The following is a 27879-nucleotide window of genomic DNA, read 5'->3' as shown; positions in this document are numbered from 1 at the left end:
TGCTGTAAAGTAAATCAGCCATAAATGTCCTCCAAAGAGAATTTGGCCAAAATTGAGGGCAGGACATCTGTTGTCCAGTGCTTGAATTCAGATACCAGTATCTCTCTCACCATGGCTCCATTTAAATGCAATGTTAGTTCATACTTTCTGCCAGCAAAGCCACCTATTGACTGGTTCAAAATGTTCAAGTCCCATTTCCATTGCAATGTTTTGTGCTTTCCTGATCAGTAACTCGCCTGTAATTGATGTGTTCTGATGATGTGAATGAACAACCCAGCACAGAAGTGCCTCCGCTACCCTCTTCTTTTTCCCCCCCATCCACTGCCATTTTTATTGTAGTTTGAACCATTGTGCTACTCATTTAGGATTTCTCTCTTTCTCTTTAAGATCTTACACACAGTTGAGACTGAAAATTGCAAGAAAACAACTTTTTGTCTGTTAGCTGGATTTGCCATCTGGACCTTGTCTGCAAGAGTCAAGTTGTGGGTCTTTAGTTTCTAGCTCTCTTTGGCTCTTGCTAGATAAGTCCTTTAGATAGAGTTGTCAAACAAAAATTAACCCTATACCTCTACTGACACTGTGTTACTTGAAGCATGATGCCAGTAGATTTTAAATTGGCATTAAATGAGAAAATATTTAATGTCAATTGAAATTGAACAGGCATATTTATGTTCAGTTGATACAAAAAGTGTTGGTTCGAATAAGTGGCTTTTCCTATTAAGGAAGTGACATTAGAAGAATTTGTTCACATACTAACATTTTCATTTTTCTGGATTAGTTATTCAAATCCAATAACTCTGTCCAAGAACGCAGCAAATTTTTCTGGCTGTCCAGGAGGAAAGGGTTTCAGTGTTGACATATCGATTGACTTCAATGACTCCAAAAGGGTGCTATAAAAACAAAGCAAAAACAAAGGATTAAACACTTCACATGGGGGTATTTTGTTTTTCACTATTTTTCTAATCCTGCCTTAAAACATGCATGCATGAGTCCCTTTTGCATTAGATTAGGAACAAGAACACACATTAGAGGGAAAAGACACACCACAGGTGGAAAGAGCATTAGCATCATGAAACTCATACTATTTCAGCATGACTACTCCTGGGGGAATTCTGCGCCGTGCGGAGGGGCGCAGAATTCATACCTTCCGCAGATTTCTTGACTCTCCTGCAGAAAAATGGAGGAGCCAAGAAATCTGTGGCGAACACATGCCCCTTCTGCAGCAACCAGGGCACATCTGCTGGGAGCAGCCAGCAGCAGAGAGCAGATCATCATGGGGGGGAGGGAGGCTGGATATGCGTGTGTGTGTGCGCATGCGCGCCCCTGTGGAGAGAGAGTAAGGTGGTGGGGCAGGGTGCCTGCCTGCACACAAATGAGTGAGAGAGACTCACTCTGTCCCTCTCATCGCTATTGCTGTATCCTGGGCTTGGACTGGCATACGGCAGTGTGAAGCAAGCTCTATCTCTGGGCAGAGCAGAAATGTAACAACAAAACAGGCAGGCTGCTAATGTCTCCACTGTCTTAGTCAATTAAGGCTCGTTTACCTTGTCCGAGTGGTGTAAAGGAGCCTTATCATAAATGACAGTAACAATCTTCAGCTAGGAAGGTCTATGGGCTTTCTCACTTTTTTTCCTATGCCAGAGAGGCACAATGGGGTTAGATTACAGCTCAGGATCTACTTTACTTATCCATTTAAAATAAATGCAGGACAATGATTAGCAAAACTGTATGACTCATGTGTGAAAGTCTGAGCAATTTAAAGTGGCAGTCTACTTTACAGAACACCAAACACCAAAATAAAAGTAATGTAAATGAAAATCCAGGATTATAACTGGAATGCAGGGTCTTGGTTACCAAGTAGTTGTAATTTACCTTTCATGTGTTTAGGAAATGCTGAACAGTTATTGTGATTTTTTTTTCCCTGTACGGTAGTTTAAATAAATTACCAAAAGAAATGAAACTGGTGTGATTATATTGCATTGACAAATAAAATAAGCAGAATTTTGGATTTTTTTGTTGCAGAATTCTCCCAGGAGTTTTTCCTTTCAAAGTGGAGTGAGATTCAGAGTGGGTTACATGCTGTCGCAGGTCAAAAGCCACCGTACACTCCCTTTTTTGTCTGCCCTTCAGATCCCTTCTCAAAATTCTTCTTCCACTAAATATTTTCACTTAGTTATTTATGTCTCATGATAGTAGTTTTAAATTTACCAAAACATAAGAAATTACCATAACCCAAAGTTCCCAAACATGAATCATAAAACATATAATATGTACCCTAAAGCCTTCCCATTCTCCCTTCTCAATTTTTCCTGAATGATTTTCACTTATGAAGGACAATAATATTCACTGTGTTATCTGTGTTTATATTAAATTTAAGATCCTTGAAGGAGGGACTTAATCTTATTTTATTCATTAATAGTACCATGAACTATATAAGTAATAAGATTACTTAAAATTAAAGACACTTGTGAATGCATTTCACATTATCCAATCTGTATCCTGTTTTTACCTTCCTAAGATCTCCTGACTACAGACAGCCATGTGTTAGAATTAAGTTGACAACAGGAGCAATCAGTGTGCAAGACAAGAGAGCTTGTGTCAGATCTAAATGATTATTCAACAACTCTCCCTCTGGGTAGGATAGTGGTTGATCAACCCAAACTTCTCATGTTGTTTTAAGGCTGTATTTAACATGAAGACCTAAATAAGTTCAAACAGAAGCCTCTGAAGAGACAGGGCCTTTTATTAAATTTACTTTACATGGTATGTTACTTAGGCCTTGGCTATACTTGAGAGTTACAGCACTGTTGGTGGCTTTATAGCGCTGTAACTCACTCACCGTCCACACTGGCAAGGCACATACAATGCTGTATCTCTGTGGCTACAGCACTGCTTGTACTCCACCTCCACGAGAGGAATAAAGAGTATAGCACTGCTGCTGCAGCAGTGGGGTGCCAGTGTAAACAGGGAATAATCTTAGTACACTGTGACTGACCTCTGGAAGCTTCCCATAATCCTTTTAAGTAAAGATTACTCTCTTTGTTTTGTTGTGATGCCTCTCTTTGTTTTGTTGTGAACTCCGGGAGCTGGTTATCAAAAAAAGAAATACAGCAAGTGTTTGCTGTGAATGGGCAGAGGCAGAGGGTTTCCCTTTGGAACGCCCACAGCTAGTGTTTGCTTGAAGAGAGGGGGAGGGAGGGGGCTTGAGGAGAGAAGCAGCGCGGCAGGCAGGAGGGGTCCATTTCGGCACGGCTGCTTATCTGGTCTGTGAGGGGAAAAAACAGTTGCTGTTTGCTTTCAGTGAGGGAGAGAGGGGTGGCGGAGGAGGTTGGAACTTGCAAGGCAGCTGCTGACACAGTGTTGGCTCCAAAAATCCACTCTCTCTCCCCCACGCTCCCTGCCACACTCCACCCCACCCCACCCTTTTAAAAAGCATGTTGCAGCTATCTGAATGCTGGGATAGCTGCCCATAATGCACCGCTCCCAATGCCGCTGCAGATGCTGCAAATGTGTCCACGACAGTGCGCTGGTAGCTGTCAGTGTGGACAGACTGCAGCACTTTCCCTACTCAGCTGTATGAAGACAGGTTTAACTCCCAGCGCTGTACAGCTGCAAGTGTAGCCATACCCTTAGAGCTATTGGCCAGTGCTGCTTTCTATCAACTTCAGAGGTTTGGATTTTTTTTTTTTTTTTCTGAACAGTTTGAATAATTACAACTCAAACTCCTTCACTTTTGCTCTGTTTAGAGTGTGTGTCATTTAATCAGAATCAGTAGCGCCCTAAAAAATGATAACCTTGGAACCAGATTTTCAATTATTTGGTGGAAATAGCAACAAGCATAACTCTAGTAGTAATCTACCCTGGCAAAAAATATGTAGCAGCGGTAGACCAGCTCTGGAGGTAGCTATGCCCAACTAGTCACTGTCCGTTTGAGGAAGAGTTACTGATTTTTGCCTTTGATGTAGAGTTGCAGAGAAGAGATTCCTCCCACCCCCCAATAAATCTATGTATTGTAAGTGATACTGTAAAAGAAAACTGTGAAAACTATGCCTAGCACAATGGGGTCCTGGGCCATGACTAGGGCTCCTATGCACTACCTTAACACTACTAATAATAATACTAGTTCAGTCAGGATGGCTGCTGTCAATTTCTTCTAAGGGAAAAAAATGAGAATGGTTGGCTGTACCCTTAGAAGGAGGCACAAATGATATGAAAATATGTGCCATACCTACAAGTGCAGTAGAAGAGGTGTCCATCTCTGTATAGTTGCCTGGCTAATTCTAGCTGATGATTGTTCATCAGCTTTTCATTTACAACCACCAAGAGTGGTTTTCCTTTTTCCAGTGTCTCCAAACAAGTGCCTGCACCTATAGAAGAAATCAGTAACATGAACAATATTTGCACATATGCATCAAGTTTCACCTTACACTCTTGCAGTAAAAAACAATTAACCCTGAAGTATTTACTCAGGCCATACTCCCATTATGCTGTATGATTCCACTGACATTTGGTCTGAATGGGAGTTTTAACTAAAATTTTACAAAATTTAAACTGGGAGACTGTCACACATCCCTAGAATTGGTGCTGTGCCTCTAGCTTTGCTAAACTTTCTAGGAGGAACACCTTCAGCATGCCAGTCCCTCAAAGTGTCTCACTCTTCCTGCACAGGGTAGGCCTTGTGGCCTCACCACCTCCTTAGATTCAACCTCTGGGGCTCCAGCACTCTTTCACGTGGTGAGCTCTGTTCTGTAAGACCAACTGAGCTACACTACTGGTGGGGCCTTGTCCATTCTTTGGGAATTAATGCACCTCACCAAGCACTTGCAGATATAATCCAACTGCTCCCAAATCAGCTCCCAAATAAGAGATGTCTCCTTTCAGCCATCAATTCTTATGCCCCCCCACCTCACAGCTTTCCCATCCTTTGTCCTTGAGCTGGTATGTTGCTGAGCTACCCTGAAGAGATGGGGAAATCTCTCTCCTTCTGGGTCACTGGCTGCTAGTTGTCACTATCCTGGTGATTGGATTTGCCACTATCTTCTCAAATTCTCCACTGACATGGGGTCAGCCTCTGCCAGTCCTTTTCCAAGGCCCCACTGAAGCTCAGACAGCTAGGTGATATTCATACCGATGCCCGTTAGCCTGCCCTGAGAGCAAATTGTCCTTTTCCACCCATTGGGTAACAAGGCAGCACATAGGGGACACCAAGGCAGGCACTGGTGTCATGACACTATTACAGACAATCCCACGTCATCACAGGGGCAGAGGTAAAAGCTCTAAAACTTGTCAGTGGCCCCTCAGGGCTATGCCAGTTTTCCTGACCCCCGCCCTAGGGCAAACGCAGCACTTCGGCTCGCCAGGGCGGCCCTGCTGGGGCCCAGAGCAGGCAGCAGAGAGCAGAGCTCACCCCCCTGACTCCGGGCACCTGCTCCCGCCAGACACTCAGACGCCCCCCCGAAGCCGCGTTACCCGCGTGGCTGATCACCAGATCCGCGTTCTCAAGGTCCTCGGCCAGCGACTCCTTGAACCGGAACACGTCCAGTGTAAACGCCGCCGTGCGGAACGGGGCCGGGGCCGCCGCCGCTCTGCCAACCTGCAGGACGAGCCTGCCGTAGCCGAGGCTCCGCAAGACCTACAGCGAGACGGGGGGAGGGGAGGTTACAGCGCCCCGGGGACGAGGCGGGCCGGGCCGGGCCGGGCCAGGGGCCAGCACCGCTTCTCTCCTCGCGCGCACGAGTCCCGCGCCGAGCCGAGCCGAGCCGAGCCGGGTGAGGGGAGCCAGCCCCGGGGCCCAGCAGCCGCCCCCGCGGTAAGGGGCCTGTGTCGCGAGCCAGGGGAAGCCGGGAGCTGCGGCAGGCCCCGGGTCGTACTAGGCCCCGGCGCCTCGGCCTCACCTGGAGAGTCTCCGGGGCGGTCACCGCGGCGATCAGCTCCTCGAAGCTGGTCGTGCCCACGGTGACAAAGGCCGATTTCATGGCCGGCCGCTTCCCCTGAGCCGGGCCGGGGGTGGCCAAGCGGCGTCTCTCCCGGAAAGCCGGGCTGCGAGCGGCCGCGAGGGGGCGCCCTCGGTTCAGCAAAGCCGGGGGACCTGCAGGCGGCGAGTCCCACACCGGGCAAGCCCCGAGCCAGCTTCCCCAGCGACCCCTCGTGACAACTGGTCATGGTCTCTCACACGCGTTACCCACCTGGCCCCCAGGGTAACCCCTGCCCAGCACGTGTAAACCTGAAATAAATGTAACCAAAGCAATACTCAGCCTGCCCTCAGAGCCAGCTGTTCCCTTACTGCTAAGCACAGAGTTGCTATTGGGTGGCGTTTTAACCAGCAATGGGGAGATTAGCTAGATATGCTTTTCCCAGGAGACAGGAGCTAGGCTGGGGACTGGAGAAGGGACAAGGAGATTGCGTGCAATGATCTAAGTTTACCCCTAATTTGCTATTTTAATTGTTAATTATTTTTATCACAAGAGTTCCCGACCAACTGTGGCATCTAAACATACTCTACAGAGCTTAAATCAGTGGTTCTTAACCAGGGGTGCACGCACCCCCTGGGGGTGTGAGATGCCCTTTCTGGGAGTGTGAGACATGCCGGATTTTTTTAGAAGGTAGATCATCAAAAACACAAATTAAGCACAGGCAGGTAAATATAACTATTTTGTTTCATCAAACCTATGTATTTATTAACATTATACATTTTTTAATGATTACTGTAATATACAAACAAAAAATATATCTAGGTTTAAAGAACTAACCTACTTCAACAATTTTTGATAAGGGGTGCAAGAATGTATTTTGAGAACTAAAGGGGTGCAGACTGCAGTAAAGGTTAAGAACCACTGGCTTAGACAAATAGCAGATATTTCTTCTGTGCCATGCTCCCATGCCCTCAATATCAATTGAACAAAGCACCCTGGAAAGACCAGAAATGGGGAATACCCAATCAATCCCAAACAAAACTGTGGTTAGTGAAGTAGGCAAAGACTTATCTCTTCCCATTTGCTTTAAGGGCCCAACTACACTCTTATATATGGTTTTTACATTTATCCATGTAACCATTAATTTTCAAAGATTTTAGCAAACATCCAAAAATTTCACAAAATCAGTGTTTCTGATTAATTTCACTGTGCAGAAATGGGAGACAGAAACAAAGTCCAGACAACTCAAATTTGAATAATTAGCCTTCAGATAATCATGATTTATTTGTAGGTGTTACTGCAGCACCTACCGCTGTGACATCTGGCATAAATAACTGTAAAACCTACTCCTTTGACAGGGTTAAAACATAGTTCATTTTTGCAACTTTTGTTGTCCCTGCAGAGTTAACTCATGCTCCTGATCAGCTGTTGCCCATAATCTCACCCTCAAGTCCCCCTCCCCATATCCATTCAAAACCCTCTGACCTGCATTTAGTGATGCTTTAAACCCAGTTTAGCTGGGTGTTAGAGCTCAGGTGCCACTTTTACTTGGGCTGGTAACCTCCCAGTTTTATAGTGCAGAACTAGGCTAAATCACCAAGTGCTGATAGACCTCGAATGCCTTTCCAGAATACTATACTTCATGCCCCCCCCCATTGCCTAGAAGGACAGACAAGTTTTTCCACAATTTACTGGGAAGAGCAGCTCAGCTTACTGCAGTACCAAGAACCATGGGATATGTCCCCCAAACTGCTAATGACCCATGAGTGAGTGCAGCACCAGTGAGGACACGTTAGCTCAGGTATGTCTGACTTCGCTGTGTGGCTGCTCACATTTGAGTGTGTCTACATGTTGAGCTGGGGGTGTGATTCCTAGCTTAAGAAGACATGTGCTAGCTCTCAGTGAACTAGCATGCTAAAAACAGAATGTAGCCATGGCACCATGAGTGGCGGGATGGGCTAGCCACCACAAGTACGTACCTGGTTTCTCTGACAGACATGTACTGTGTGTGGTTAGCCCTTCATGCTGCCATAATTACACCTTTTTAGTGGACTAGCTCGATGAGAGCTAGCACAAATATGTCTCCTCAAGCTGGGAATCACACCTCCGCCTCGAAGAATAGACACCCTTTAATTCTATTGCTCCTGCTCCCACTGGAACTTGTCTACCATCTGCTTCTTGACTACTTTGTTTCTTTTAATTTCCTTCCCTGTTTTTAACTCCTAAGGTCCCATCTGACACCTGTCTCCAGTTGTCTCTCTTCAGAGCAAACCATCTATTTTCTGGAGAGGAGCTAAACTATCTCACTGTTACAATGTTTCTAAAGGAAAATGCTAACCAAACACATAGTTTGTTCAGATGTCATTCTCCTCCACCATCCAATCAGAAGTTGAGGGGGAACTGTATACTAAAATAATAGTAATATTATATTTGCATGTATACGTATGAAAGGATCTGATTTTAATAGATACATTCTGGTGAACATTGATTTCTCAGGCTCCTCAAAACCAGGTGAATTCCTCCCTTCTCTGTCAGTGAATGAAAGAGTTTGGTGCAATGACTGTTGTAAGAGCCCACAGGAACAAACCAACACCATAAAAGGTTCTTAATGGAGCAGTTTCTGAGACCTGTTGTGTATGAAGAGAATCCAGAGTATCTAGAAGAGTAAGTTAATGCATATTAGAAGTGTAGTTTTATTAGAGATAAGAAAGTAAAATTAGGAAGTTAAGTCCAGATAAGAAAATAAGCAGAATGACCATAGTTTTCCTTGAGTAGCGTTCACTATCCTCCTTGACACCTTCTCAGAGCAGTGGGTCTTGTCCAGAGGTTTCTGCTAGCTGTCCTCTTCTGGTACCCTTTGAGTGAACCCACAACTTCAGCCCTTTATATTTGTCCTAAGGCATTTACAATATGGCCAACCCTGTTAAAAAATCATGAGTCAAGCTCCCAAAAATCATTATATTGGCTTAAAAATCATGTTGTTTTTTAAAAAAAATCATACACTTTTGTTTTCTTTTGTGTAATGATTTTTGAGCTTTCAAGGTGTTCTTGAGCCACTTTTTCAAGCTCTTCTCTGCAAAAAATAAAATTACACCGCTACACCATGACCCAATATAACAAGGGTTCGCATATAGTGCGGTAGCAGCGGGACTCCGGCGGCGCTTTAAAGAGTCCGGGGCTCTGGCTGCTGTGGGGAGCCCCGGGCCCTTTAAGTTACCAACGGAGCCCTGCTGCCGCTACTCTGGGGCTACGGCAGCGGAGCTGGGCTGGCAATTTAAAGGGCCTGGACTACCCGCAGCAGCCAGAGCCCAGAGCTCTTAAATTACTGCTAGAGCCCTGCTGCTGCTACCCCAGGGCTGCAACAGCGGTGCTCACCGGTGATTTAAAGGGCCCAAGGCTGCTGTGGGGAGCCCTGCCACTCTTACCCCAGGGCTGCAGCAGTGGGGCTCCACCAGCGATTTAAAGGGCCTGGGGCTCCCCACGGCCTGCCACCGCTACCCCGATATAACCGCGTTTCTCTTGTAACATGATAGGGATTTTTGGCTCTCCATGACCGCGTTATATTGGGGTAATGGTGTACTTTATTTTAAAATGAAAGCTGAGATCCTTTTGCAATGTCTTTTTCCAGTAGCTGGGGCTTTAAGAAAAATACCTAATATTGTGAGACTTGCACTAAAACCATAAGAGTTGGCAACAGCCCCTTTAGCTGACCTCTGAGTCTTTCTGGCCCCGCCTCTTCCCTCCCGCCCAACAGCCATTATTGCCCCTCTGGGGCCTCATCCACTACCTGAAGGTCAAATAAAGCAAAACTTTTCACCAATACCAAAACAGCATGGTATGGGAGACAGAAGGAAAAGAGACAAATGTGGTTTCAATTCTTGGGTTTATATTTTATTTAGATTCCTGTACACATAAATAACTCTGTCTCTGTATGTGGTCTTGCAGATGGAGAGCATTAATTAAAAATAAATCCCAGAAATTATGCATGTTCTCCTGGAAACTAGTGTCTGGTGACCCTTTGTTGACCTAAAAAAAGGTTGTTCTCCTGTGCACAAAGGAGAAATACAAGATTTTAAATGCTTCAGGTTATAAAAGGCAAACCTTTCAGGCGAGCCAAGAATGCATGTTAGCTTGACATGTAACCCTGCAAAGAGCTTAAAAATTAACAGCAATGAGACAGCAAGCATTGCCTTTTGGACTGAGCACCAGGCTAGGATCCATTGTGCTCCTGAGTTTTAAGCTTGCCTCCGTCACTGACAGGCTATTGCACCTTCGGCAAACCATTTACCTTTTCTGTGTCTTCTCCTGTAAAATGGGATTACTTCTACTTACCTATGTATGCTTGCCGAGGGGTGGGGAGGGGGAAGGTGTGAGGATTAAGAAATCAAAGGGAAATTGAATATTTTTAAAACATTCTCTTTAAAGTGCACATTGTAATTTTTAAAAGGAAAAATAATTGTAAAAGTGTTTTTCTGCTCTCACCCCTCTGCCCCTGGCTAATGTTTAGAAGGGCCTCTTGGAAAGTTTGTGATTATCATCACCAGACATGGTTAGAGTTACCCATCTGCTTTTCTGTTAAAGCACTCTCCTGCCTTCAGTTTCAGCTTTGCCTCTGCTTTTTTACCATCCTCTTGCAAAGCCCATGGAAAAACATGCCTCCTGATGGCCTCATAGAATACAATCCTATGAGAACCAAGAGATGGGATTAGAGAAGTGTTGGGGTAGGAGATGAGTCCATGTGACAGACTTTTTCTTATAAAGTGACCCGCAGTACAAAACAGCAGGCAAACTTGTGTGCAACTGTGTTTTGCATTATCACAAGGTGACAGCCTGACAGGCCCTTTTCCCACCTGTGACTTGTCTGCCTCCCCAGGTGCAAGAAATTAGAGTACTCTATGACTGGGAGGTCATGTGAGTAAATTAGTTCAGGCCTGGTAATAAAAGGGAAGCTTCCAGAAAGGGAGATGAGGCCTGTTTTGCTCTATAGAGTTGAAAGGGGTTAGCATTGATGGAGCTGTGAAAAGACTGCAGCTGGCCTGAATGATCAGTACAGAGCCCAAAAGGAGAGCTGTGGCACTTCTGACTTAAGAAGGGAAAAACCTATGTGGGTTAACAGTGCTGCAGATCGTAGAAGGAGGGCTATAGGATCCTGGGAACAAGGGCTGGACTGGAGGAGTGGTTTGATTTGCTGTTAGAGACTTAATAAATAAAACCTTACAAAGCAGAAACCTTAGTTTACAGTATTCTTGTCTGTGAGTAACTTTTTACAAGGGACCCAGATGAAGCTAAAGCCAGTATCTGCAGGGCCATGTTGTACCACAAGGGAGTGCTCTGAGAGGACTATCTTACACATGGTATATGGGTTGGGCTTATAGTATATGCTTTAGAAATTACTCCCTTGTAGTCTGCATTACTGCTCTGTATAGACAAGCTTTAGATACAAGTAACCATTGCTGGTGTTAATTGGATAAACTCAAGTTTATTTTTTTTAAGTGGAGGGTGTTTTATTGGTGTTCATAAAAACTGAAAATCAGAAGCCCTGTTTATGGGACAGTGCAAATCTGGTACTGTCTTCCTGTGGTAAGAGCGAGGTCATTGTGTTAGTGGAGGAGGTGCAATGGTCCGTACACAAAGTGCTGTTAAAGCACAAAGAAAACATTGATAAACAGAAGAAAAATATTTTTCCCCTCTGTCTTTCAAATTATAGTCCTTTTAGGAGTTAACTTGTAACAATATCAATATGGTCAGATTTAAATGTGTATACAGTACTGTACAGAGCATTAGATTTCCATATGTGCTAAGCAGTTTCCTAATTAAAACCTTCCTGAAAATCAGGAATATTATCATGAGCAGAACATGTGAATGTTTTCAAAAAGTTTTACAGTGTCTTAATTTTGTTTTGTAGGGCTCTGAAGAACAGCGCCCATGATGCAAACATCTCACTCTACGTCCTCTGTTCCAGTGCAACCTGTGCTGATGATGCATCAGTCACTGTAGATAAGCATGAGTTAGCACATGAAATGCTAACAGAGTACAGCTAGCATCTGAGAATGTAGTAAAATTTTTGTTTTCTCAAACAAAAGTGGATGTTTTCAATATCTTACTTTTATATGGATTGAGCTTGTAACATTTATTCATGTGTCAAATGCCATTGAAGTCAGTGGGACTACTTACATGAGCAAGGATAGCAGGATTGGGCTCAGGTCTTTTAGTGTATTAAGCAAGAATGTTTTTGGAGAAAACTATAAATAATCACTTTAAAACTATGATGAAAATTATTTTTATCCTGTTTACATGCCAGTTCTACTGCTGAGAGGAGCAATATGATCTGAAAACTGAGTACGGTGGGGCTAGTCATATGCATAAGCTTTTGCAGGATGAGAATCCTGGCACTTTAAAATTGCTTCTGTTAAGAGTTTTCCTGCCTGTAGGAATGGATGATTTCCATTGAATATCCCCAAGTTCCTCTAGCTATGACTCTTACTTCCTGCAGGGCAGGAGGAATCCTGTCTACCTTAGGGTTTTTTACTGCCACCCATCATTGTAGTATCAGAGTGCTTTCCACATAAAATCAGTGAAGACCTAATGGACTTCATGAAGTCTTTGGCACCTTTCCCTTGTTGGGGGTCAAAATTATTCTTGGGTAGTAGTTTGGTTTTTTTTAATTTTTTTATTCAAACAAAAACCCTATATCTAGTGCATACATACAAGTCTCAACCATTGTAGCACAGAATAATCCTTTATCGGCCACAGAAACTGAATCACAAATACACTATCTTAAGCCTAATGCAATATACAGTTGTACATGTGAGAAAGAACTATCAAAAATAAGCACTAATCTTATTTATTTCCTGTGTTAGTTAATATGATAAGGTCACACACAACAACTAGTGTTTTTTAGGAAGATGCACAAAAGATTTAATGAATCTGATTATACAACTGTTTGTCATCTTGATGATTCATTGGCAATGATAATTAATGCCCTATTGCTTTAATTTAGCACAAGCCAAACTACAAATTGTTTAACTTAAATAAAGCAGACTGTACTGATCAATGGATATTTGGGAAGGTTGTATTTGAATTTAGTAGATACTATGATATGATACAATATTGGCGTTGATGTGGGGAAGCCAGAGTTCAGGTTGAATGTTAATACTCTGGATTTACACAGGTGTGATTGAGATGAGATTCTGCAACCAAGTCAGTAAGTCTCTAAATCTTTTTCAGAATTCATAGGTGATATTTAAAAAAAAAAAACCAAAAAAAAAAACTCCAACCTTTCAATAGAATATTCTAATAGTTGTGAAATATCATGTAAAGGTAGGTAGGGGAAAGTCTTTTCTAAAATAAAGGTACAGACGCGAAGCCACTCCAATATATTAGTAAGCAAAAGCAAAATACTGATACTCAGTCTTGTTAGTTGCCTCCTCAAACTTCACATCCATAGCTTAAAATGCATATTCAGAAAAATTGAGAGTTTTCACTAGTCTCAGACTGTCTATTATTCAGATGACTGGTAGTGCTGAGGTTTGGCGTACGTGCTGTTAGTGCTGTGGAAATAAATACAGCCCTCCTTCCTTATTATCAAAGATTGCTTTGGCCATTTGTGTGTCCGTGTCCCAAAAAGCTGTGGAGTATGCTCCTCCTGATATTTTATGCTGTATTCTAAAACCTTCTGAATGATACCTATCGGTGTCCTCTATTTGGCTTGAATTGTGACTCCCCTAGGACTTCTAAGGAGTATGCCATGTTAAGTAAGAATAAATGTTACACATTGCTAAAGAAAAAACTAGTAGGTTGACCTCTTGATAAGCCCCATATGTGTTATGAGTTTTGAACTCACTTTGGTCCCAAATGGACATAACTTTTGTTCCATTGTGGTTGTTAACCAAAGCTCTGTTATCAAAACATGTTTCAAAGTTAGGAAAGCACAGCAGAGTTCTTCCTATATGAAATGGGCCTGATTCTTTTCTGATGCTAATCATCTTCATTTTCTATGTGTGTTGCGTGTACTCAGCACCTTGCAAGACCTGACCTTACATCACCAGCCTGTCAAAGATAATCTGTCCTCAATTTATTTAATCTAAACATCCAAGATTGATGGCCTATCACCAGGGAGCCCTTACTACTCTTGAGTGCATTTAATAGGCTACGTATGAAATATTGCATGCAGGAAAGAAATTGAAATGGGGGGGAAATCTGCATACTTATGTAACTGTAAACATATTACAAATTAAAAGTATTTATAAATAAATGAAATTAAGTGGGTACATTTCTATGGAGAGCTTTACATCAGAAAACAGGTTCAAATCCTTTCCTTGTATGGGGCCCCAAAAGCAGTGGGAGTGCTGTGCGGGGGGAAGAGGATGGGAGCAGGTGCATGAGGGAACTGGGCAGTGGCAGAGAGAGAGTGCATTGATTAGATTAATCCTCCACAGAAGGAGAGGATTTAGATAGTGTGACCACTACTAAAGTCTGCAGTGTTGCCAACTCGTAACTTTTACAGTGAGTCTTGGAATATTTGGTGTCTGTTATATCCCTAGCTCCTGGATTCATGTGAGAATCCTTTTTTTGTTTTAAAGTTGGTTCCTAGCCCTTATGGCTGCAGAGAAAAGCTTGAAAATGTGACTGAGTGCCCCTGAAAGCTCTGAGACAAGCAAATAAAAAGAAATGATCTTAAAATCAATTTAGTGATTTTTTTTTCTGAGGCCTGTCTCATGACTTTTGAATGCCTGGGGCTGAGTCCATGCGCTGAAGTATAATCCATAGTATGGCACAGCTGTGCTGGTGCTCTGTGCCCTGCCAATGGATTGGGGTATTCCCCTTTATTCTGACTTAGTCACGTGAACAGAAGTTGGTATTTAGCCTGTACTTGGTCAGATCCTCAACTAATGTATATTGGTGTAACTCCACTGACTGTGATGGAGCTATGCTGATTTATACCAGCTGAGGATCTGGTTTGCTGCATATACATGATGCTTAGTTTCCTCTCAAACATGTAGATAAAAATGCTGTATTACAGAAATGGAAAATGGGCCTCAGATAAACCAAGAGAAAACAATAACTTACAGTCAGTGTAAGAGACATGCAGAAAATTGAAAAGGAAACAAAATAGTTTGGATAATGGTCAAAATAAAGGCCTCTGCAAAGGACTGAAAGGGAGTCTGTAACATAACGAGAGCTATCCTGGCTGTGAAGGTTCAATATGTCTGGTGTTTCCTGGCAACCAGTCTCTTGCATATCCTCTAGGGAACCTCAGCTGGTGACACTTTGGCACTGTTTCTTGCTGTCTGTGAAATGATATTCTTGTATCCCAGCTACCAGAAAATACATCAGCAGCAATCCACTATTTGAGTCCAATACCAGTTCAGATTTTCACACAATCCTTTGGATATACCTATTTTATTTTAAATTAATTTTCATCCAGGCAAATCACATTCTCTGAAATCTCTGTGCTTTATTCTCCAAAGGCAGCTGTGTTAGTATAAGTGTAATCAGATCCTGAGGTGGTATATGTGCATTTTCACAGTACAAAGACTTGCTGTACATCTAATATATTCTGTTCCTCCTTTCAATAGAACCCTACCTATAGAGATGTATAGACATCACCACTGTTGGCTATACAATGCACATGCAATGTGGGAATAGCTTAAGCATCTAGTTAACTAAAAGCACCGCTAAAGGCCTGAGGAGGAAACTGAAAAAGCAGCAAAGCACTGAATAAGTATGATACATTATGTAGCCAATAGAGGGCAGTGCCGCACATTCAAACAAACATTACACCAGGCTCAAAAGGCATCAAATGGACTAATTTTTACTCTTTTCAGTCCCTTTCATTAGCTGTCATCAATTTGTTTCCAAGCTCATTGTAAAAACAAAATGTAGAGAGAATCTGAATGTGTATTGCATTCATTTCACAGTGGATGGACAGTGTGATGGGTTGTACCTGGCCTTTGTGGCTCCCTACAGGAGGCTCTGTGGTCCTATACATCCTGCCCCAGCAAAGGTGGGTCGTCCAGGCCAGCTAGGGAGGTGTCATGGAAGCAGTCAATCAGCAGCCTAGCAGGCTCAGATAAAAGGAGCTGCATGGTTTTAGCAGGACAGTTCTGGGCTAGGACCAAAGGGGCAAGGAAAGGGGCTTCTCTCTGGCCACAGAAGCTTGACTGTCTGCATTTGCTTAAGTTGGGGGATAGAGTACCTGAGAACTTTAACCTTAAGGTCAGGGGTGAAGATAAAGGAGCCCATTTGTCAGACTAGATGATCATAACGGTCTCTTCTGACCTTAAAGTCTGAGTCTATGAAACAGCAGCAACTAATTGAAGTGAGTGATATGTGGCGGGTGTTGGAACCTGGAATAGTGCATGGGGCTGGGTTCCCCCATCAGCAAAGTGGTGTAACCTCTGAGCAGGGGACAAGGCTCCTTTAAAAGCCTGAGCAAAGGGCTGAATTTAAAGGACGCAGAGTCAGGGCTGAAGACCCTGGTGAGGACAGATAGACAGTTTTTGTTGGACTCTACTATCTTGGAAGGGGTTCATTTTAACTGTAACCAGGCTAGAGGACTGAGTCACCGAAGACCTGCCAACCAAGTTCAACAGCCTGCTGCTGCAAGAGGCACCAGGGGATGAGAAAAGGACTGCCATGCCACACCCAGCCACTGGAGGCGCTCAGGAAAGTTACAGACAGATATAGGGACCTGGTATCTGCAGAGACTTTGAGAATTGTGCTATATTCAGACTGAGAGCATGTCTGGTGACAGCAAAAACTGCCTGATGGATGTACACCTCCTCTTCTACGTGACATCTAAGGTGGACATTAATTATTTTGAACTTTGCTTGTCCTCTTCTTTTAATTTTTAAATTGGCTTGAACCTGATACTTTGTTTTCTTTTAGTAAATATAATTCTTATGAAAAGTCCCAGTCTCATGACACTGAGGAATTTAAGTTCGTTTTATCTACAGAACAAGTACCACACAGGTATTGGTGGCACCATCTCCCCCATCACTGCCTTTTCCTCGCTGAGATGAGAGAAGAGCTTGGTGTGCCTGTCCATTCATTCCTGGGCCTATGAAGTTGCCACCAAGGGTGCCAATAGCAATGACAGCTTTGTGATGTATTTATCTGTCTAGATGGGGTCTGCCCTGTAACCACTAACTCTTCCACAAAGGCAGTCTAACAGCAATAGAAAGTGGTGATTTTTGGAACTTCTGTATGAGCCTCACTCCGGCATCTCAAACTGAGGACCTTTGAACTATCGAGTCTGTGCCAGCGCTCTTTTTTTTTTTTTAAATATGTTTAGAGATTCTGATCCAAACAGAATCTGTGCTAACAAATATTTCCACTCACTTCTTGTTTCTTTAAATTTTAATAATTTTCATCACCAGCAATGTCAAAAATATCAGTTATGTGGAGGCAAACCAGATGGTGGATAGGGCAACATAAATTTCACAGAAATAGGGAATTATGAAGTTTTGAGCTGTAGGCAGTTTGTTTTTGGAAGGGGAAGGAGAAATAATCCAGAGAAGTCCATTTATACATGTAATGAATTTGGAAAGCTCTGTGTGTACTTTACAAATATGGTGTTCTCTCTCAATTAGAAATCAGCAAATGTGTTGCAATTCCAGACAGTCATCTGTCTAATAATCAGTCTAGCTAGAATTCACTCAGACAGATAGGGTCAAATTCCGACAGGGTGTAGCTTAACCAGTTTAGATCTAAAACAGAAGTCTGTTATATTTGGGAGAGTGATTACTGCTAGATGTGCTAATGTCAAAACAAGACTATTTATTTTTCATTACTCTTTCTCTAGAGTGAACATTGCTGAACTCACAGTTGTCCTGTTTGTCTCAGCCTAAAACCAGCATGGCGGCCTATTTACCTACACTTCCAACTAAAGTAACTTCACTTCTCGCTTTCAGCGTGGAAACCATTGTTCTTGTCACAGTACCATATCTAAAATACTGATCAACTGTGGAAAAATTGTACGGACATGCCAAGTAAAGGGAAATTGCCACCAACTGAAGCTTAGTTACTGGTTTATTTGATTTTTAAGTGAGTTGCAGTCTGTGTAAAAATAATGGATTGACAGATGTGGATAGACTTAGGTGTTTAATCTATGCAAAGGTACAGCCTGGGCAGTAGGAGTAGAAATGGGAGTGTGCCTCAGCTATACTCCAGAGGGACTACCACTAGGAGTGACCAGATTCTCCATTCCCTGTGGTGTTATCAGACCTTGGCTACTTTGCAGAGACAATGGCACTACATTTGGCTTTGGGAAATACACATTTGTCCACTAGGAACTGATCTGAGATCACCATCACACAGATCACCATCACACAGACCACTGAACAACGATCAGATTCTAACAACTTTAGATCACTATCAGCCAGATCTGAAATTGATGCTGCCGCTTCTGTGAAATGATCCATGTCCAATTACTAGTCCCCTGGTCAGTTGCTGATTCCCTATAAGTGCTGTATGTGGTAAGAGAGAGGCATCATACACAGGATACATCTGTAAGTGCCTGCTGAAGAGGAGTTCTGATGAAGACACTGTTGGCACAGTTACTAGTAAGTTCCTTTTTTTTTTTTAATGATGACTTTTTTTGATGTCAAAGAAATTATTTGTATGTAAAATCACAAGAAAACTGCCTAACCTCATCTCAGCGCAGACAGTGTTACATTTCTTTATTTCTCTAGGGCACTAAATCTCATGGTTCTGTCATGATGCATAAATTGTTCCACTTCAATTCTCTTTATCTGAATCTTCCTTTTATTTAAAAGGCGGGAGGTTGATGAAGATGCATATACAAGTCCTGCATATAAAAGTAGCCTGGTGCTACAGCTTATAGTGTTCAGAGTTCGGCTAGGGATATATTTTGGTCCCTTATTGTTTTCTGTTTATACACAACCTGCCCTCAGGTGCTAATTAGCTGCAAGAACTGCATATACAAACAATATTGTTGTGTTTTTTCTATACAAATACATTATGGTCAAGGTTAATGTTACCGGGTTACTTGTTGTTTCCAGATGTCTAGGACACTAACAGCATGATTGCAAAGATTTCTGAGACAAATTTTTCATCTTAAACTAAGTTCTACTTTATTTAGGCTTGGATTATAGGTGTTGAAGGTTAATTCCTCGATAAGTCATTCTTGATAATATGCCAGATGCAATAAATAAGTTTCAATATTGGTAATGTATGTTATCTTCTTTCAGTACAACATGACCACACATAGCATTTTCTTAGATTAAATAGGGGTGGTCTTTGTCAACAACTATACTCAGCTGGCTTTTGGCTTGATTCCATATTGTGTATATTGGAGCATACTCCTGCATAGTCTGCTTTGATTAGATCACACAGACAAATAGGATTTGGAGCATGTGAAAAGTTTCCCCAAGTATGTTAGCTTTAGGACACAGAGGAACACAGGAATATTGGAACAGACCAATGGTGGTCCTAGTGCACTACGGTGCTTCTGAGGATGGCCATTGACAGGATTGTATTTTCTTCAGGACATCTTATTTTTCTTGGTAAAAGACAAGATTACTTACTTCCTGTTAAATCATTAGTCTAAAAACGTAGTTAGAGGGATCAGGTCTTAAGGAGACTGGTAGATACTTAAGGAACAATGATATACTGATTTCATGCTGAACACTGCGCTTCAAAGCGGCTGTGATAAAAAGAACCAGAGAGTTGTCTCTGTGGGTTTATCTAGTACAAATGAACACCAATTAAGTGTATTCTTTCCACTGGGGCTTAGTCCATCATTTTGTCTAATTATGGTATGAATCCCACAGTGGAAAAATCTCTCATTCTGTAAAGAACTAATTCCGAATCGAAATCCTTAAACTCTTAAACATCTCCAATTATACTGCATTTCTTAATACATTAGCCAGCCAAAGAAAGTATATGCCATCCACTCACTACATTAAAATGCTCTGGCGTGAGAGGGAGAAACTGCTATCATAGGAGACAAAAGAGAATATCAGATAACTTATTTGACCTCCTTCTCAGCCTCAATATGGACTTTTATTAAGTTTAAGGCCTGGTCTACAGTTTTATCAGCATAGCTATGGCAGTTAGGGTATGATTTATTTTTTCCCCCGACATAGCTGTGTTGGTAAAAGCTCTATCATAGATGCAGTTATACTAGTATAACATAAATTTTTAACTGACGTAACTATTTTGGCTAGAGGTATGACTTTATATAACTTTTGGTAAAAAAACGCAGATAAAAGCCCTAATATGGCTGCAGTTATGCTGGTATAAAGCTGATTGAGGGCTTGTCTACATCAGAAAGTTGCAGCGCTGGTGAGGGAGTTACAGCGCTGCAACTTAGGAGGTGTACACATCTGCAGGGCACCACCAGCGCTGCAACTCCCTGTTTGCAGCGCTGGCCGTACTCCCGTTTTGTCTCGGGTGTAGAGGATCCAGCGCTGGTGATCCAGCGCTGGTAATCAAGTATAGTCACTTACCAGCGCTTTTCTTGACCTCCGTGGAATAAGCAGGTATCCCAGCATACCTGAGGAAGCCTCTGGTAATCAAGCTGGTCTCCTTCCCCGGCTTGCTCTCGCCTTCCCCAAAACCCCTTGAAGCCGCCCAACAGCGCTGCAGTGTGGCCACATCTAACACCACTTGCAGCGCTGGTTGCTGTAAGTGTGGCCACTCTGCAGCGCTGGCCCTATACAGCTGTACTAATACAGCTGTAACAACCAGCGCTGCAAAATTTTAGATGTAGACATGGCCTTAGACTAGAATAGTTATTCCCCGTTCTGAAGGGAATAGCTGTACTGCTGTAAATATATTCACATCATAAAACCACATCACAGTCAGTAATACTTTGCCTCTTAGTTGGGACTGGCAACAAATGTGCTAAGACAGGATGTTCCTGGGCCCTGAATTGCTCTGACCACAGAAGTGTCTCAGCATCGGGGTGCGGCAGTAAGGGAGAAGCCCATACTGAACTTGTTCTGTGTAGAAAGGACTTCAGTTCCCACTGCTGCCAATTTAGCAGCTTTCAGCAATATTAAATGCACTTAGTATGCAGTGCTGGCAAACAGTAAAATAAAAATCGACTGGCTGTTAACTTTAGATAGGCAACTATGAAGGCAAACAAGGGCATACACTGAACGTATTCTTAGCCACAACTCCACAGGCCACATTCTTTGCTCTGGGGCTTGTACAGCGCACACTGTGATATCATCGAGAGCCACCCAAGGGCAGAATTTATGTTCTTTCACCTGAAAAGTAGACATGCTTAAATCTGGTTTGGTGAAGCCAGGCTAGGGGAAGCAAAGCTTAGAATGAAATCAATACTTCCCCTTTTGAAATCAACAGTCTCTGCAGGGTCTATGAGGTTTTGTTTGCTTGCCTCTTTTCTTTCTCCATTCCCAGGAGCACGTCTGCATTGCAGACTGTTTACACTGAACATTTTTCTCTCCACATCTATAATATGTCTTCCAACAGAGGCTATAAAAAAAAAATGAGGTAAGCCTCAAACCACCACTGGGAGATAGTATCTCCTCCCCCTACACCTTTTACAGATGGGGAGAAAGATAACATTGTAAGTCTGTGACCAAGATGGGAAGAGAACCCAGATTTCCCAACTGCCAATCTTGTGCTTCAGACCTCTTCTTCTCTCCAATATCCAGCACAGACTTGATTGGTGCTGTTGAGGAGATTGAAAATGACAGTTACATTTCAAATCTCTGCTGAAGATTAGTCAAAAGACTGCAGTGACTGAAAAGAAAATAAACCAGTAGGGAATACAGCTGCAAGTCTTTCCAAACTCAACTCAGCAGAGGGTGGTTATAGAAAAGAAAGATTAGAGTACTCCTAAAGAACAGGGTAACGATCACTTAAGAATGAAATCACTTTATTTAAACACATTGCTAGACACTAGTGTAGTCAATACAGTGTTCTGTTTTGCGTTTCAGCACTTATTAAAGAGACACTGTTCATGTGAAAATTTCCTGAAACCTGTATTCCCATATCTACCTCTCTGGCGAAAGCTAATTATAACTCTTCACTCTTGAGAAAGGCCTCGCTTACTCACAAACACTGAGTGAAGGATCTTCCAGACTTACTAAAGAGAGAGAATAAACAGCCTTCCCAGGAGGTGTACTGCATGTTGTATTTATTTACAGATTTTTTTTTTAAGAAAAGATAATGACTAGCTGAAATGACACCTGACTTACTCCAGGAACAGGCCAGTGTAAATAAACACACAACTCATTTTAGATTAGCAAGCCGCTCTGACTTCCACAGAAGTGGACATTTGCCCGCTATGATAATACAAATTATAATCACCACAGTGACAATGTATGGAATCTCCTGGGAGTTGGACAGTAGCTCCCAATGATCCAAGTAGATAGGGATGTTGTTTGCTGGGTTTATCTTTTCTTGGTGGATGGGGGAGGAGAAGGTAAAAGAACTAGTACACACCTATGCATGAGGCTACAAAAAGTAAGCAATTTTTTTTGCCCATCCCTTTACCCTTCAAAAAAAGAAATAGACAAACCCAGTAACTGAAAAGTCCCCCTCTGAAAGTGGCTCTCAGATTGGTCCGTGAGCATGTGATGATGGCCCATGGAATGCTGAATGATCCCATGGGCCTGACTCCTCCTCCTTTCATCTTTAAATCACATTCAAAGAAGCCAAAATTATATTAAATATCTTCCTGGTATTAACTTTTCTATGTAAGCGATTGTTGACAGAGCAATGATATGTCAACATAATTGCAGGGGGAGATGTATTCAAGACAGTCTCTCTCTACATACGTACACACATGCATTTGTATGTTTATATAAAGGTTTATGGATAAACCAGACATCTGTTGTAGATGATCCTAGCCCAGGGGACAGCTTGCTAAAGGGAACTTGTTAAAAATTGGTTGCTCCTGGGAGAAAAGATGTCTCAGGCTCTGTGTATTCAGAAGACTTTGCCTGGTAGTAGAGTATAGTTTCTTATTTGCCTTCTGCTGTAATTTGGTTTGCATATTGCTTGTTTCTCAGATTCCCCTGCCAGAGAGGTAACATAAATCTAAGTAACAAGTGAGAAATGCCTACAGTCTCTGGAACCACATGTTCCATTCCCAGCTGGGCTGACTCTGTGCTTCATCCTTCTAGAGTAGATATGTTAAGGTCCATGAGGTTAAATTGGGAAACAGAATAAGTATGATATGCACAACCAGAGTGCAAGCTACCCCAAGGTTGGCTTACTCCTGTGTTCAAACCCTGACCTGGAAGAACCATCTCTTGCAGTAAGAGAGTAACTGAGTGTCATGCCTATTCAGTCCTTGGGCTCTTTGTTGCGACTGCCACTTATGATGGTGGTTTCTTTTTGTGATGGAAAAAAGACTGCCAGTGAATAGTGCTACTTGGTGGACCATTTCTGGGGAGAAATATACAGTGCAGTTTATGATCAGATAAATATTGTGCAAAGCTAAGCACTAGGGGAAAAAAAAGAAAAAACAACAGTAGCACATTTAAGCATACAATGAATTCTCATTTAAATTCTGAGTTTTGAGCCTTATTGAATTGACTCCAACTGCTTTTATAGGGCACTTACCATGCTATGTAAGTTTCACATCTGTCTTTTTATATTCAGCACAAATGCACATACTAAAAAAGCTTTGATTTGGTCCCTGTTTTGTTTCTGGCTGGCTTTCTTTCTTTCTTTCTCTCTTTGTGACAGAGGAAAAGGACATCTGGGCTCTAGGTTTGTCTTCTTAGGTTACATGTGTATATCTTGTGCTCTGCGATGAATCATTCCTATGACCTGTCATGCATGTCTTGCCAGCAGTCTGCGTTGAGTTAGTAAAGCACATAGGCTACAGGAGGAAGCTAGATGTTGCACATCTTTGAACACAAATGTCCACAGAGATGCACCTTTTTTGTGCAACCACCACACTACGTATTACTAGTCTCTCTCTTTTACCTGGTGTTTCTTCTACACAAGTGTAGAATCCACACTCTGACCTAGAAGGTTTGGTTGTCAATCCGTGCGTATCACAATGCTGGCTGTTCCTTGGTGGGTGATCTTGGGCAAGTCACATCTGAGAGCTTCCGTTTCCCCAACTGGAAAAAAAGAGGCAATGATGTTGAACAATAGCCAGTGTGGTAATAGAGCTCAAGGATTTGTCTCCATGCCCTCAGCCTAACACATGAACTCTCCCTTAGGTAGCTTGTTTCAGAATTGAGTGAAAAGACTTTTCAAACACCACAAGAATGAATCTATTTTTTTTTTCAAAATTTTCAATGAAAACTGAATTTTCAGAAATGGGTTTATATTTTGGGGTTGGTTCATGAACTCTAACCCAGACAAAAGTCACCAAAAATCCCACCTTGCAATTTTTATTTATTTATTTATTTTTAACAATTGCCTTGACATAGTAACCACACACTTAGCCAGTACGCTACATACACACGGTTTTCTGATTGTTTTGCTGCAAATAACTTCATTCTGGGTCCAGAGGCAGGTAGTAAGGTGGGGAAATGTTGAATCAGGCTGTAACTTCATGGAGTTACCAGCAGAAGTGAAACAAAGGCAAAGCAGTCTTGGCATTCTGATCCTGGCCAGCCTCTTTCTCCGATTATGGCTCTTCTAGTTGCAAATCTGTGTGTGGAGAGTCTGTCTCTGCTGTGCTTATCTGCCAGCTGTCATTTTAGTGTTTGCAGTTCTATTGTAGAACTGCAAAGAGCTTTGAAATTACGTACATGCTACAATAGTACATCAATGAAAACAAGGCATGTTTAGAACTCTCATTTTCTTCCTTTTCATGTCTATGTATTTAGCAGCAACAGCAAAAACAAAGGTTATTTTCTTTTGCATGGTTGTGGAAATAACCTTTCCAACATGAGCCAAGTGAAACCCAATGATGTGTTGTCTTCATGAGTTCACAGACTAGCAGGTTCAGTGCATCTAGGGCTGCTCAGAACTTTTCAAAGCTGCAATAGGGTGAAAAAAATCTGTGAGCAACTGTGAAACTCACGCTAGTTTCATTCTTTTTGCCTGTTGGGGTGGCGGGGGAATTCCCCTGGCTGCCAGTCTCTGTACAGCAGCAATCCATCAATGACCCAAATGGGAGCCTTCTGTGCTTTTAAATGTGCTTCAACATCAGACAGACCAGAGGTATGTTGACAGAACATTGTTTTGTTTTTCGTTTTGTTTTGCAATCAACTTGAATTACTTTGAATTAAAGTTGCTAAGGCAGTGGTCCCAAACCTTTTTGTGGCCAGTAGCACATTCATGTTTTCAGAAGAGTGTGGTGGGCGCCAACAATTTTTTTCAAGGCTTATTTTGTATTTGTACATTAAATAATATGAAAAACATCATAATTAATATAACATAATATATGAATCAAGAGAGGAGTCACGAGGACAGAGAATACTGGCGCCCGCTGCCCCGGAGTACTCTGTCCTCAGCAGATGTGGGGCCCTGGCTTCTCTCCCCTGCTGGGCACTAGGTGGGCCTTACACCAGCCTGGGACCGAGAACACCCACTGCCTGCAGCCCTCGAGTTCTCTGTCCCCGGCAGGCACTGGGCCGCAGCTTCTCTACCCTGCTGAGAACTAGGCGGGCCCTGTACCTGCCGGGAACAGAGAACACTGCCCCCGTAGCCTGAGTTCTCTGTCCTCGTCAGGCATGGGGCCATGGCTTCTCTCCCCTGCTGGGCACTAGGCGGGTGCACATTAATGACCCGGCGGGCACCGCATTGGGGACCACTGTGCTAAGGGATTAGAAACTATAGTATGTCTTAACTATAGGTGTGTCTTATTTGCTTGATTGGCACCCATGTTTGCCTCGCCTGGGTCTAAGCAGCCACACTGCAAAGTGGCACTACAGTTACTGTGTCCTCACTGGTGCTCCACTCACGTGTCTTGCTAAGACTTCTGGGGGCATATCTCATGGTTCTTAGTGCTGCAGTAAGTTAAGCAGCCCTATGATTCTTTCCCAGTGAATTGTGGAAGAACTTGCCTGTCTCTCTGGGCACCCAGGGGGAATTGTGGGAAGGCATTGGAGGACTTTTGGCTCTCAAGTAATCTAACCTGTGTTCTTGCTGCCAAGTACGTGTGGTGACCCTTAGGCTTTAGCCTATGGCCACAGACAAGCCAGCCAGCTTGGGTTTAAAGCATCACCAAAATCCTGGATGTGGTTCTATGTGTGTTTGGGGGCAGGGGAATGAGGGGCAACACCTGAATAAGAGCCCAGGTTAACTCTGCAGTGAAGAGGGACTCAAGATGAGACTTGAGTTAGTTCAAGGACTTCAGGTATCATTTTTTCATTCAAATGCCAAGTCTAAAATATGTTACAGTGAATGAGCCAATGATTTGGATCAAATGCGTAGGGCCTAACATGGCTGTGAGGGAGGTAACCTTTCTCGAACCACATGTGGCCACATTAGTGCTCCACAGACTTTGAGCCTGCGTGCAGAGCAGAGAGAGAACAGAGGCTGTATGCCTGGGTGGGTTTGACTTGCTGATGCAGAAAATTGACCGAAAGAATGACTGGAATTATGACATTCATATAACGTTTATTTCTCATGAGTCCTTATTCTAGCCATGAGTCCTTATTCTACTTGATCTCTGAAGTTAATTGTCACCTTCCTCTGGTTTAGAAATGGATTGGGCTTCCTGTAGGGGCCATCAGTGCCTCTCTCTAGGTTAGTCAGAGGGACACTCTACATTTCCCTGGGTTGGGTTCACTGCCTCTCTAGTGCTTGCAGTTGCTAGGGCAGACACTGAGAAAATGAGGCCTGAAATTGAAACCAGGTTATGTCCTAGTTATTTATTTTCCATTAATAGTTTGCAATCTAAAAATCTGACTGTTAGTCTTGTTAAGTTTGTAGTCTATTAAAAACTGTTATATTACTTAAGTCCAATAACACCAAAGCATTAAATGGGTCCTGTGGATAGATCCCTGTGTCTGTAAAACCATGAGAGTGAGTGTCAGCTAGTTGGCTGCTAGGAGTAAAAAGTCATTCTGGACTTTATTGGAGAAATAATTTTAAAGTGACCACCCTAGAATAAGTGAAAGATACTTATAGCTTGCAAACAATAAAATCATTGGAGAAAGTAACAAAGACCATTCCTGACGTCTTATCCATGTGATGGCTAGTACCACGTGATTAATCTTTTTCCCCCTCTCCAGTTATAAATTTACATAAAAACTAAATTCACATTGATGTCCATATAGGTATTATTTATAAATTGTGTCTGAATTGAACAGATGCCTTCCTGATTGTCACTGACCCACCTCCGCTATTAGCTAAATATAATCTATAATGAATGAGTTCTCCTGCCTACATCTAAGAAAATGCCAGAACACCTTCCATAAAAATCACTCTGCCAAAAACAAGTTTAATCTTATTGTTCATGCAGAACGTTAACTGCCTTGGAAGATGGACTTAATCTTCCTTTGTTGTGAAAGGACTAGGGGAAATCTGCATATAAAGCAATCCAGGGAGAGGGGAGGAGAACCTAGTAAACTATGAGTTAACTTTTCATCCCGCTCTTTGCTTGTTCATTTTGAAGCCTAGGCAAATGGTAATTTTTTTTTAAAAGCACCCAGGTGAACTTTAATATCTGTAAACTTCTCATATCCCTTTTGGACCTTCATTGTCTCTACAGATCTGAGGTTGATGAAGGACACACAGCCCCTCATAGAGTCTAAACTTTATGCTCAATGCTTTAAAGCCACGACTGTGAAACAGCACCAGTGCATGTGTAATGTTTGTGTCGTGAATGAATGCTGCTGTAAAATATTAAGTTCATACCCAGATCTTCACAGTTAGATAGATAGCAGCTGAAAACTGATATCGGAGATCCCCTAGCTTTGCTTGATTCCTATAGAGGAAGAAGTCCTAAATCCTTTCTCAGCATCTCTTGTGTATTTATCAATATGTATAAGAATACACTTGAATGCTTTTTATGTGTCATTTTTACAATCCTTTCCAAGTATGTTAAAAG

General features: G+C 42.5%; 1 protein-coding gene and 1 long non-coding RNA gene across 2 annotated transcripts in view; one reads left to right on the top strand and one right to left on the bottom strand.

The window, feature by feature from the left end:
* The window catches only part of ALG13 (ALG13 UDP-N-acetylglucosaminyltransferase subunit), a 64045-nt gene extending 57967 nt beyond the window's left edge, over positions 1-6078 (bottom strand). Inside the window, exons 1-4 of the mRNA XM_050965223.1 lie at positions 5895-6078; positions 5470-5632; positions 4229-4367; positions 785-890 (exon numbers count right to left, since the gene is read on the bottom strand). Coding sequence (XP_050821180.1) covers positions 785-890; positions 4229-4367; positions 5470-5632; positions 5895-5975 — 489 coding nt within the window. The 5' untranslated portion in view covers positions 5976-6078. The remainder of the gene's footprint in view (positions 1-784; positions 891-4228; positions 4368-5469; positions 5633-5894) is intronic.
* An 11-nt stretch (positions 6079-6089) lies between these two features.
* On the top strand, positions 6090-12175 carry LOC127057319 (uncharacterized). Its single transcript, XR_007776064.1, has 3 exons — positions 6090-7713; positions 8409-8576; positions 11818-12175. It is a non-coding gene; the product is annotated as an uncharacterized LOC127057319 (long non-coding RNA).
* Positions 12176-27879: the final 15704 nt, after the last annotated feature.

This window comes from Gopherus flavomarginatus, chromosome 8 (genome assembly GCF_025201925.1).
Source record: "Gopherus flavomarginatus isolate rGopFla2 chromosome 8, rGopFla2.mat.asm, whole genome shotgun sequence".
Taxonomy (NCBI): Eukaryota; Metazoa; Chordata; order Testudines; family Testudinidae; genus Gopherus; species Gopherus flavomarginatus.
The sequence above is the reverse complement of the archived record's forward strand: the minus strand, read 5'-3'. Positions and strand labels throughout refer to the sequence as shown.